Source organism: Serinus canaria, chromosome 1 (genome assembly GCF_022539315.1).
Source record: "Serinus canaria isolate serCan28SL12 chromosome 1, serCan2020, whole genome shotgun sequence".
Lineage (NCBI taxonomy): Eukaryota > Metazoa > Chordata > Aves > Passeriformes > Fringillidae > Serinus > Serinus canaria.
The window spans coordinates 76,555,302-76,568,306 of NC_066313.1; the positions used below are offsets into that span (position 1 = coordinate 76,555,302).

The window sequence follows — 13,005 nt, forward strand, 5'->3', positions numbered from 1 at the left end:
CAGTTTTTTTGGGGTTAACTCCACTTCTGCATCTAGTTCCACAAGCATGGACATCCGCTTATTCTTGGAAGTACTCTGCAGTCTCACAGAGGTGATGTGAAATAAACACTGCTGTACTTCATTCAGCAGAGGAGTATGCCCTCCCCTAGCTCTAGTGTTTATGGTGAATGCAATGGACAGATTGGGATCCAAATGTACCAAAGTGAAAGCTTTTAATTTGCAGTATCAAATATTGCCTGGAGGCTGAACAGGAAGTTTTGATAGGCAAACAGTCTCATCTAACATGACAAAACTCAGATTTATGATTGACATTCAAAGCTTTCATTCAACAGAAAAAAAACCCACAATTATGAGGGTTGGAATACATAAGAAAGAGGCATTTTCCAGAAAGAGGATTGTACCATTTGGTAACTGGCATTATAAAATGCTAGAGAATACATTTTTTTTTTTACTACAGAGATAAGGAAAAGTTTATTGAAACAAAAATCCTAGTATAGCTGTAAGAAATCCATATTTATATTAATGATGGAGAACACAATACTGTGAAATCCAATTTTACATTCTGCTTACTCCCTTAAAAAACCCACACAAATTTCATCATTTTCATGAAAATACAGCTGCACAGAAATGCTCTAATTCCCTTCAACAGGGATTTGGCTGGCATTAAAATTTGTTTATCTTCATGTCTTTTTTGATCCTCTCAAATTAAGAGAGAAGACAACATGGAAGTAAAATAAAATAGAATAGAATTTTTTAGTTATAGCAGACTTTCTTGAAAATGCAAATTTCAAACAGAAAGTCACACCAGGAATGAATTTTTTTCTCTTGCTATCTGAAAACATGTTATCCAGTATGTTGGTTTCCCTGCTTTCCCAATACCTGTATCATTTTACTTTGAAAAGAAGTAATAAATTTAAAATATCCCTCAATAATAGTTGTTTTCATGAAAAATAACAAGAAAGTAATCCTTGAAAGTTCTATTGGAGAGGGAAAAAAAACCATTATCAAAAAGTAAAGCTTTGTTCATCTAATCAGTCTGTATATTTCTAGCTACATTATAAAATTCAGTGAGCAGTATAGCTTTTCTTAGTAACTTTTAGGTTAAATTTTGATCACCATGGTAAGTCACTAGGTATTTTATTATATGGACACATAATTTAATCCATGCCCTGGAATAATTTCTCACTAAAAACTTCCATGACCCCTTGACCCATTAGAATAAATCCCATTCTTATTTTAGAAATACTGCTTATGTACTTTCACCAAGTAATTTAAATGCATTTGATTTTCTAATGTGTTAATGCAAAAATGGTGCAAAAAGCCCCACTGTGCAATATGAGTCATTACTTTCCTGTAATAAACACTCCAATAAACCAGACACAAGTAACCATAGAAACAGGTGCGTATATTCCAGTGCCATGGTCTCTAACCTTCCTGGGCCCACGGGCAGTAACATCCAACTAGCAGCAGGCTGCAGGCAACTTCCAATTTCTTTTCCTCATGATAATCAGTTTTAATTTCTTTAATTTCCTGTGACTGGAAACAGCAGTAGAGCATTTTATGAGCAACACAATCCCAGTAGCCTGGGAACAGTTGTCCTTACAATGATTGTAGACACTTAGCAAAGCAGCAACACACACAGGAAAAAGGTGAGGCAGAAGAATCAACTTTTGTAGACTCTCATATTCAAATAATGGGTGTAAATACTTTTTCTATGAAATAATATTTCAAACTAACAATCACAGCTCCAACACTAAAATATTCCTGTATTAAGTTATAAAACAATTTAAAATAACTTATTCTTTGCCAACACAGGATAACACAGGACCTGACCTACACATCTAGATTCCAACAACATTATACACAGTAAAAAATTCCATTCTTTATTATACATATATACATATGTATTTTAATACATATCTGTTTTTGAAAATAATTTGTAACAAGGATAAGCAGTTTTTGTCTTATAATCACAAGGCATAGGGTAAAACAGAAATTCAAATCTTATGATAAATGGTCTTTTTTGTGTTTGCTCTGTGAGCTTTTTATGACCACAGGTAAGTAGTTTTCTCTTTCTATTTTTTCCCCTTCACTATGTTTAGTCAAAGCATCCCAAGATTTTCTTATCCTTGCCACTGATTTCACTGGTTATGTTCCTACCCTCAAGGTCAAGGTTCTCACTTCTGTTTATGACTTGGACATCCTGAGACGGAGCTTTCAGCAGAGATATCATAAGCACATCAGAGCACTTTATTTCTGGATGACAGGAGCCACATATTCTGTTTACTATCCAACCCTAGAAAAGAACACAACTTCCTTATCCTTAACTCATTTATAAGCTGTGGGTATTTGGCATTTCTAATGTTATGGAGTAAAATTAATTTCAAAGTTTTAATCTTCTCTTTTCAGTCTGTAATGCACTTGACAAAGTTACCAAAAGCTGGTATGCCAGTTGACAGTGTTTTACCATAATCCTATTAATATTTCCATCACTTATCAGAAAGATTAAAGGAATTCTGTAATTTCTCCATTCTTGTTTGATAAAAATGGCATGTTAATTAAAACTACTGAAAAGAATGCAAAACAGAAACTTGTCATAAAGTGCAATAAACATCAGATCTGTAACTAACAACTCAAGACAAAGTTATGAATTAGGATGATTATGGAAGAAATTCATTTATGCATAAATTAGTTAATGCCATAAATGTTAAAAAATATTTTAGCATCACATTGTGTGTACACTTTCTGAAGTCCCCACCCTTCCACTGAAGGGTGGGGACTATATTATTCCACTCAATAAATATATGAGTTAGAGAAATTGCTGACTGGGAGATACCTACAGGTATCTCATGTTAGCCTGTGTGCTTTAAGCTTCCCTTTCTCACAATGAAAAGAAAAACCCAGATAAATTATCTTCTGAAAGAGCCTACTTTAGACACAAACAACTAATTTCAGACCACTGCAGTCCCTCAAGTTAGTGCTGACAAATACTTTTTTTCTTTTACTATTTTAAGTCAAAAAATCTATTTTTTTGCAAGCTCCATCCTCAATTCTCTCCTCTTGAGCAGACAGACAGCAACTACAGCAACCAAAGCACCTATCAGAAAAGTAATGAAGAAATGATGAGGAAAATGTTCTCTCTCAACAGGACAAATGCTGCCTGGAAAAACCCAACATGCTGGAAGCCACTGATTTCAGTTAACTAAATATTTTGTTGGTTTTAGTACTAGACAGAAGCAAGGTAAACTGCTCCCATCTATTTGAGACTGTTTTGGTAGCAGAAGAAGCTTAGTTACAGCTCCTGTCTGAATTCACCAAGAATGCAGAAAGCTAATGGTGCCATTCATTTCTGCCCCTTGCAGGAGTTCTGAAGTCAGTGAAGAGCACACAGTGCTACTGAAATAAGATTCTGACAAATCCACTCACAACTACTTCAGTTAGTACAAAAGTTTTGCTGTAAATGTAATTGATTTAACATTGGGGAAAATGTTAAGGACCATTACTTATGACTTTTTGCAATCCTATTTGTTAGCTGATATGTGTCACAACTGCACAGTAAAAAAATAAGATATTTCTATTAAATTCAGTGCAGTGCTTATGTTGTATAAAAAACATTCTCATTTTCAGCATCAAGTGTCAAAGAGGCTTTTTTAACAGTCAAGAGAAAGAACTCTCACTTTTATTTTTTACAATGTAACTCTCTTGATGGAGGGTAGGATAAACCATGCCTTCTTTTCACAAGATGATTTCACTGTAGGTCTCTCATACCATCTTGACAGTGATTAGAAGCTGCAAGGAGGATGCAGTCTAATGAAGAAAATTTCATATACCCTAATAGAGTGTCTGTGGACACTATTAGGGACACTATTAGTCTCTGTGTCTATTAGGGACACTCTATTATGAAACTATATGCACTCATCTTTCATTCCCTAAAGGCTCAATTATCACCTGAGATAGCTGTTACTTGGTACCTTTTTGTTACAGTTTTTGACACATTTTCCTCTTCAGTTATTTTACTATACATAATGCCACCAGTGCACCTGTGTCTAATAAAAGCAATTTACCTGGAATATTTATGTCTCCCCATACACAATCTGAAAATAAATACTTCTAATATAGGTAAAAGATACCTTTAAAGTAAGGTATCCTTACCTTGGTCATACCCATGTGAGATGACCTTCAGAAGACGCAGTACTAGAAAGCATAAGGTAAGTTTTTCATTCTACTGATTAAAAGAAATAAAGACCTTCTGTAACAGGTTAGGATGCCCTATTTTTTTGAGAAGTCCAATGCTCATCTAACAACACATCTGTTTTAGGCTTGAGAGTTATCCTTCATTTCTTCAATTCCACCCCAGCTCCTTTTTCAAGGGGGGCATAATTTATGAAAATTTCCTTGAATCAGAAAACAGACTTGTGTCAAGCACATACAGTCATGCTCTTAAGTGACATATGAGTGGGCACATCAATGAGAGCTTTGATTCTGAAAGACCGTAAGACTTGTCATTCCAGTTCCAGGTTGACTCATGAACTATTTTGACAGACCCAAAGAGTAGTTCCTTCATGGTGCTCTTGAAGCCTGCCAGTCAATCACTAAGTTAGGCAGTAGACATAAACTGCATCTAATTTGGAAAGCACTTTAAATTTTATTGATGATAAAATGAAGGAGATTGATCTGCTTTCATTTGACAGACAATACTTCCTTAATGCAGGTGATTCTTGCAAAGATCTTTCTGACCAAGGAGCATGAAACATGACAGGAATCAGAACAAAAGAGTCACTGAACCCTATTTGCATTCTGAGAACTAAAGAGCATGAGAACAAATCTAGGATCAATTGAAAGAAACTGAAAAGATCATGAAAATAGCAATGTCAAATTTCATTCAGTAAGTTTTAACTACACATTTGCAACTATGCAATGAGCTTTAACTATTACATTTTAATTACATTTACTATCCCAAGCCATCATTCTTCAATAAAGAATGTTTTTTTTTAATTCAATATAGATTATTGTTTAGAATGCCGGCATAAGAATATGTCCTAAGAAACAAACTGACTTGCTCTAATTCTGTCTCACATAAAACTTCACAAACCACTGCAAATTCTTACTGCTTGTACTTATATTTTTAACAATGGAGACAAACATGAGGCGGACTGTCCTCAAACGCTGTTTTTAATGATATTTCAATCAGCAAGAAATTACAGCCTGAATTTAATTTTTCAGATACAAGTTTCAAAGTAAAGACAGATGTATTAATAGCATTAGTTCACTTGTTCATGACATGTGTCAGTAGCTGCATGGGCAGCCCAAAGTTTGGATAGATTTTACAAGCACAGCAACAATAACCCAGAAGAAAACACGAGTAATAAAAGACACAATACCACTGCAAGATTTCACTTTAACTTTTCTTCTGGGATAAGAAAACTTTTGGAGGGAGGCACTGGTTTATTTTGTCACTTAGTTAACACATGGAAAAGGGAAACTTTCTACAGACAAAAGGCTAGCAGTTTCAGAAACTTCTTTTCTAAAATGCCCTAGAAACCAAAGGAAGTTTATTTTTTATTTGTCCTCAGAAGGTGTTACTTAGACATTTTTAAAATCTTCCAAGCCCAGCTATACTTACATTGTTATTAATTGGGACTTAAATGGATGGTGCCTAACTTCTCCATAATTTAGGTTTCTTGCTGGACTATAATTTTGCATTAATCATGGTCCAAAGTTTTTTTTAGCATTCCAATTCCTCAAACATTTAGGGAAATACTGATTCATGGTAAAGTTCAGTAGAATCATATTGCAATGCATTCACTGATACTATGCTCATTAAAAGATTTGAATTCATATAAATTAGAACATTGCAGTAAAAAATTGCCTTATATAAAGATGTTTCATATACAAACATCTTTAATAAATGCTAATAGGTTTCTAAACAGCGTCTTATTTACTTTATTTGCCACTATCTTTGGCAGTCCATGGATCAATATGCTCTTGGCAAAATTTTAATATTAAACTAGTATTTTCTCTAGAAACAATAATCCAAAGAATAAGTTAAATAATTCACTAAAAAAGATTATTCATTGAACAGCATTGAAAGAAAGATGGAAAATTTTGATTAAACATTACCAGAAATATTTTTTGCATAAGTTTGGTCAAGCACTCGAATAGGCTGTTTAAAGAGCTTGTGGAATTTTCATCCTTGGAGGAGTCTGAGATTCATCTGGACAATCCAAGCTAAGGGCACCATTATCTAACTGGACCTGCTTTGGGCAGCAGGTCAGACCAGATGACCTCTGGAGGTCTCTTACATCTAAGTTATTCTTAGACAATTTCCCAAATGGCAGCAAAGAAGGTACTTCATTTCAGTGTAATTATATTTACTGATGAATGCTACAAGAGATTAAGTTTTAAGCAAATCCTCAATTGTTAAAATAACAATAAATGCATCCATTTTCTACTTAAACTGTCTTTGCGTAACAGTGGTTATATATAATCTATTTTACTGTATTTTTATCTAATAAATGAAGAGTAAAAGGTCAGTGTGCAATAGAAATTATCTGTGTTGTTATCGATACATTTATAACATGAATTGAGGCAATGGGACCAACTCCAGACAGCTATCAATTCTATGTGCCCAGACACATCAGACATGCCTCAAAGACAAGCTTATCATACAACAATCATCCTATGCAGTGAGCAGCTAAGGACTCTAGGTCTGTATAGCTGAGAGAATAGGAGGCTGAGGGGTAACCTCATTGCTCTCTACAGCTTCCTGAAGGGGGGAAGTGGAGAATGAGGTGCTGACTTCCCTGGTACCTTGTGACAGGATGCGTGGAAATGGTTCAAAGCTGCGTCACGGAAAGTTCAGACTGGTAATTAGGAAGCATTTCATAGCGTGGCTAAACACTGGAACAGACTTCATAGAGAGGTGGTTGATGCCCAAACCCTGTGCTTAAAAGGCATTTGGACAGTGCATTTAGAAAAATATTTCAAGTTTTGGTCAGCCCTGAATTGATCAGGCAGTTGGACTAGATTACGATTGTAGTTGCCTTTCAATGGTCCCTTCAAACTATTCTAGTCTAGTCTATCACAGAATCACAGAATAAGCTGAGTTGGAAGGGAACCATAAGGATCATTGAGTCCAATTCCCAGCCCTGTACAGGATAGCCCCAAGAATCACGCCATGTGCCTGAGAACATTGTCCACATTCCTTTTGAACTTTGTCAGGCTGGCACTGGTGACCACTTCCTTGGGGAGGTGTTCCAGTGCCCAAACACTCTCTGGGTGATAATATCAAACCAAAGCCACCCCTGACACAACTTCAGGCCATTCCTCAAGTCTGTCACTGGTTATCAGAGAGAAGAGATCAGAGTCTGCCCCTCCTCTTTCCATCATGAAGATATTGTAGACTGCAGTGAGATTTCCCTTCTGTCTTCTCTTCTCCAGGCTGAACAGACCAAGTACCCTCAGCCTCTTCTCATAAGTCTGCCCCTCAAGGCCCTACATCATCTTTGTTGCAGTCCTTTGGACACGCTCTGATAGTTTAGTATCTTTCTTATAATGTAGCACTCAAAACTGCTGATTCCTATTCAGCTTTCTGTAGACCAGGATGCCCAGGCCCCTTTCCATGGCACTGCTTTCCAGCATCTCATTCCCCAGTGTGTACCGTACATCCAGGGTTGGCCCATCCCAGGTGCAGAATCCAGCAGTTTCCTTCCCTAAATTTCATATGGGCTGTGATCACCCATCCCCTGATTTAGTTGAGGTCTCTCTGCAGGCCCTCCCTGCCCTCAAGCGAGACAACAGCTCCTCCCAGTTTTGTAGTGTCTGTGAACTTGCTCTTCCAGTATCTCTTCCAGTCCTGTGTCCAAGTCATTAATGAAGATGTTAAAGACCACAGAGCTGAGGAGCCCTGTGGAACCCCACAAATCATAGGTCACCTGTCAGATGTCACCCCATTCACTGTAACCCTGTGTGCCCAACTCATGAGCGAGATGCTCACCCATCACATGATTTGTTTGTCCAGTTGTGTGCTGGACATTTTGTCCAGATGAATCCTGTGAGAGACAGTATTGAAAGCTTTACTGAAATCCAAAAAGATTACATCCACTAGCTTCCCTTGATCAGCTACGTGGGTTACCTTCTCATAAAAGGAAATCAGATTTGATAAACAGGACTTTCCCCTCACTAAGCTGTGCTGACATTGTCTTTCAGGTGTTTTTCAATACCTCCCAGAATAATCTTTTCCATAACTTTACCAGACACTCAAGTGAGCCTGAAAGGCATGTAGTTTCTGGGATGCTCCTTCTTGCCCTTGTTGAAAATCAGGACAACACTGGCCAGCTTCCCATCAGCTGGGACATCTCCAGTTTCCCAAGACCACTCAAAAATCATCATGAGAGGTTTTTTTGGTGACACCAGCAGCTCTTTGAGGATTCTTTGCTATATCCCATCAGGCCTCAAAAATTTGTAGGGATCCAGCTGGAGCAATAGATCCTGAACATTTTCAGGGACAACTGGGAGATGATCATTCTGATAGTCATGGTCTCCACTTCAGAGGCTGAGATCCCCTTGGTCCATCATCCATGTTGAACACAGAGGCAAAGAATGTGTTAAACACCTCTGCCTTGTCCATGTCCCTGTTAGTGAGGTGACCATTCTCATCCTGTTAAAGGCTGATGTTATCCTTACACTTTCTATTGCTATTAATATACTTGGAAAAACTCTTTTTATTGTCCCCCGCAGTTCTGGCAGGTTTAACTCCAGCTGATCTTTGGCACAATAATTTTCTCTCGGCAGTGACAAGCAGTATCTTTTCATCTTCCCATGCCACCTGACCTTGCTTCCACTGGTCATACATCTTTCTCTTTTTTTTTTTTTTTTTTGCTTTATTTCCAAGAGAAGATGTTGTTCAGCCAAGTCTGCTTGACTTCTGACATTTGGGAATTGCCTGGTCCTGATTCATTAGAATATGATGTTTAAAAAGTGACCAGAACTGATGGACCCCAGCATCTGCAAAAAACATTTTCCCAGGGAACCTTACTTACTAATTCCTTAAACAGACTGAAGTCTGCTCTTCTCATGTCCAGAGCTGAGGTTTTGCTGTCATCATTCTTCTGTCAACAGAGATTTTAAACTCTTTCCAAGACAGCTGCCAATTTCAGTAACTTTCTAAATATCAATATTAATGATAATAAACTTCTTAAAGTTTGTCATTAATATTAATTATATTCATTAAGTCAACATTAATATTCATTATGTATGAATATTCATTATGACACAATAACTCAGTTTTTCTTAGTTTGCTATCTGCAAACTCAGAAAAAATTAAGATCTTAAGTACAGATATCTCTGGAGTCATCAGACATTTAAGGAGTTAAAAGGAAGGATAACACAACACACATTATCTATTATGTGCAGTAGTGCCATAATTGCATTGTCAGTAAGGTATGCAAGTGGGTTTTATACAAGAAAGCCAAATTTGTATCTTTTTGCAGAAGACTAGAAACAATCAATAAAATAATGGTACCAAGTAATGATTACTAAAATATTCTGCAGTTTTGCAGCCTTCAATCCACTTATACAAATTAGTTCAGCAACAACAGTAGTCATATGTTAAAAGAAGCATTTTGTTTACCAGCATGGACTATATCAATGTAAAAAAAATTCAAACCAAGATCACTTTATCAACTAGCTCACAGTAAGACTCCTGTTCTCATTTAGGTAAAGTAAATATACAACAGCACATCTAGCCACATGAAACAAAAATCAAAATTCTAAGTCCAAATATGGACCAACAGACACTTACAAAATATTCTTGCTAATATGCATGAAGCTTATTTTTCCTTTAATTCTTTCTACTAATAAAATGAAACTATCCGTTTTCTTAATAGGAAACCTTTACCATGAATGCTTACATTACATTTTGAGGGGATTAAATACACAGTAAAGCCACATATTTATCCATCTGTCTTTTCAGTTGATATGCCATGGTGTTGCCTGCAGTTAAAAACAATCATAGCAAGAAGAGCTGGCAAGTTAAAAAATAAATACCAAATGTCATTAGCATACATTCAGATCACTGGAAGCACACAGAGAATACTGTTTAAATGCTTACCTTAACTATCCCACGGATATGCATTTTTGCTATCATCTCTGCAGTGTAAAGAAACATCAACAGAGTATCAAGAGCAAATGTCACATACTGGAGAGGCGGATAATGCTCGAACGTTTTTGGAGTGTTCATACACACAGAAATAACACTGATGATGGCACAAATTCGTAGTAAAGAGTGCACCCACTGAAAAAAAAAATAAACAAAACCCAAACAGGAGATATTACAAGGTTGCTTTAATGTTCAAAAAACCCTCAAATATTTAGCTTCCATAACTTATCCTGGCAGACTTTTGTAAACGCGTGTCTGTGTCCTTTTACATCACAATCCACATATAAAAGGTTTTCAAGCAAAAATAAGCACTCCTAAATTACATATACATATATAGACAAATATATACTTTTATTAGTTAGTTCGTGAGGTTATATAAGTCAGAAAACAGAATGAAGCATCTTAATTCTTAAGAATTTTTATGAATTAAGAATTCTTAAGAATTCTTATGAATTAAGAGCCATGAAACTGAGAACAAGGATTCCATCATTTTTACTTTGTGGCACTTGTAATTCAATTTCTTTTCAAATGACAACCCTTCAAATTTATGGGTAGGCAATAGGTAGAATTAGTTGGAGTTGGGAGGATGGATTAAATAAAATATTTGTGGAAATTTTAGCTCAACACTTAAGAAATTATTTTTACATCTGTTCACAACTCAAAAAAAAAATGAGAGTCACAGAATTAAAAGCATCTTTCTGGTTATGAAACTAATAACAATAAAAAGAATAAATATAAAAGAGACTATGGCACAGACAGCTACTTCTTTCAGGATTCACTTTTGTCCCAAACAAGTTTTGTTGCTATAGGAGAACAGTTCATTTCTATCATTAATTAGGATTCAGTCCCACTCCTCATTGCCAGTCAGAAAGGGACAAGTAGCTAAAAAGCAGAATGTATCAAAATGGAGGTTTAGGGTTGGATTTTTTCCTTTTGAATCAAAATATGATTGATACATCTTGAAGTAAGGCAAGTATAATGAATCACAGTTGGTAAGGTCGTACCTGTTGTAACGAAAAGGAAAAGATACTTCAACAAGAAAAAATCTTTAAACAAAAAAACCTGAAGTATACTTATCAAAATTTTTCATTGGGGAAAAGTTCTACACTCATTTACAGTGTACCTCAGACCTTTTGATATCCAAAAGACAGATACTTAATACTCACTGTTCACTCACTTAAATGTAATGATATGTGACATGAATTGAATAGCTCTATCATTTGCATACTCTGAGCTCAGATTAATAACTAGGAAGCAGAAGGCACCTTACGAATGATCTCCAACATCCCTTTAACATCCACTTTGTTTTGAACCTTGTTTTAAGTGAAACAATTAACATGATTATTAAAGTGTGGCTGATACAAAACTTGTTCTCTGACACAGTAAAGTGCCAGTACTACAAACACTAAGCAATATACAACTAGTCCATCAGCATGACAAGAAAAAATTATTCCATGAAAACCTTGTGCATTGTGTGATGAGAAACGTAGGTAAATATCCATCATATATTTCTTCAATGACACTTTGAATTTATTACAGCAGCCAATACAAACATTCTACTTAAATAACTGACAAGAAAACACCCACATATTGATTCATGCTAAATAGTTTTACTATTTGGCATCCTTACTACAAATGAGATGATGGTTTCCTTAAATTAATGCAATGCTAACAACAGGTATTATTTCAGAATATTTTACTTCTTGCTTTTAAAAAGTAAAAAAAATTACAATAAGAGAAATGTGAAAATGTCTTCTCTGAAAAAACAGAAATCATTCACAATAGTGGAATCCCAGATCCATGCTCACTCCTGAATAAATAATTCAATCATAATAAATGTAAATAAATAAATATATTTACATGTAAAGACATTTTCTTAATACTGTACAGTCTATTAATAACTCTACTCCTAATAAGTTTTCCCCAGTTTCTCTTTTTCTCAAGGCAGGTTTTAGGTTAAATGGTATGAGAAAAATGAGAGCTGTACTTTAAAATAAACAACCAAAAAAACCAACACTTTTATATTCATAAATGTTTCAAAAGGAGAGATTTAAAAATCAAAAGTGCTTATTGATGGCTAACACTTGAGCAACTAAATCCTCCCTTTAACATCTTTTCAAAAGCTCATTTTATGAACTTGTAATTTTAACGAACATGTTAGGAACCAGAGACCTTGAAAGGATGGCTGTTTTAAAAGAATCAATCAGATGGACTGGTTGGAAAATATGGCTTGATCATCTCTCAGTTCTGGAACAGCCAAAGAAACTATTTTGTTTTGTCTTTGATGTTTTTCAAAAATGTAACTGGTACATGAGCAACTGTAGTTCAAAACTTGTTTCCGACTAATACCTAATTAAGAATTTTTGTGGAAGTCATGCTTCAACAATTCAAATTACATTTAACTTAAAATTAGTAATTACAGAGAGAGATACCTACTGGTTTGTTAATCCATAGAATATCTGCATTGTCTGACAAAGATTCATCAGGACCAAAATCTGTAACTGGCTGGGCTTCCACCCTTGAACTCTGTTTCCTTTTAAGCATCCTGAAGTTAACTTCTCTTATCTATAATCATGAAACCTCCTCGGTGAAAAAAAGACAGAAAGAATTAATTCATTTGAGCAATTTTACAATGCATTTTGAACTGTTTTATAAATAACCTAAAGCATTTTGTTTTCATGCACACTTCTTTTGTATTTACTGACCAATAGGATATTGATTTTCTTAAATATAAATCACTGACAAGACACTTGTTAGTTTATAAAAAAAATTACACAAAGGTTTGCAACACAAACAATCACCAGAAACCTAGCAACACTGACAGAAAATTTGTTCTCAAAATATGC

At 35.4% G+C, this 13,005-nt stretch overlaps 1 protein-coding gene across 1 annotated transcript in view; it reads right to left on the reverse strand.

Moving 5' to 3' along the window:
* Positions 1–12,734, reverse strand: part of NALCN (sodium leak channel, non-selective) — a 214,350-nt gene extending 201,616 nt beyond the window's left edge. Inside the window, exons 1-2 of the mRNA XM_030234675.2 lie at positions 12,596–12,734; positions 10,112–10,294 (exon numbers count right to left, since the gene is read on the reverse strand). Coding sequence (XP_030090535.1) covers positions 10,112–10,294; positions 12,596–12,703 — 291 coding nt within the window. The 5' untranslated portion in view covers positions 12,704–12,734. The remainder of the gene's footprint in view (positions 1–10,111; positions 10,295–12,595) is intronic.
* Positions 12,735–13,005: the final 271 nt, after the last annotated feature.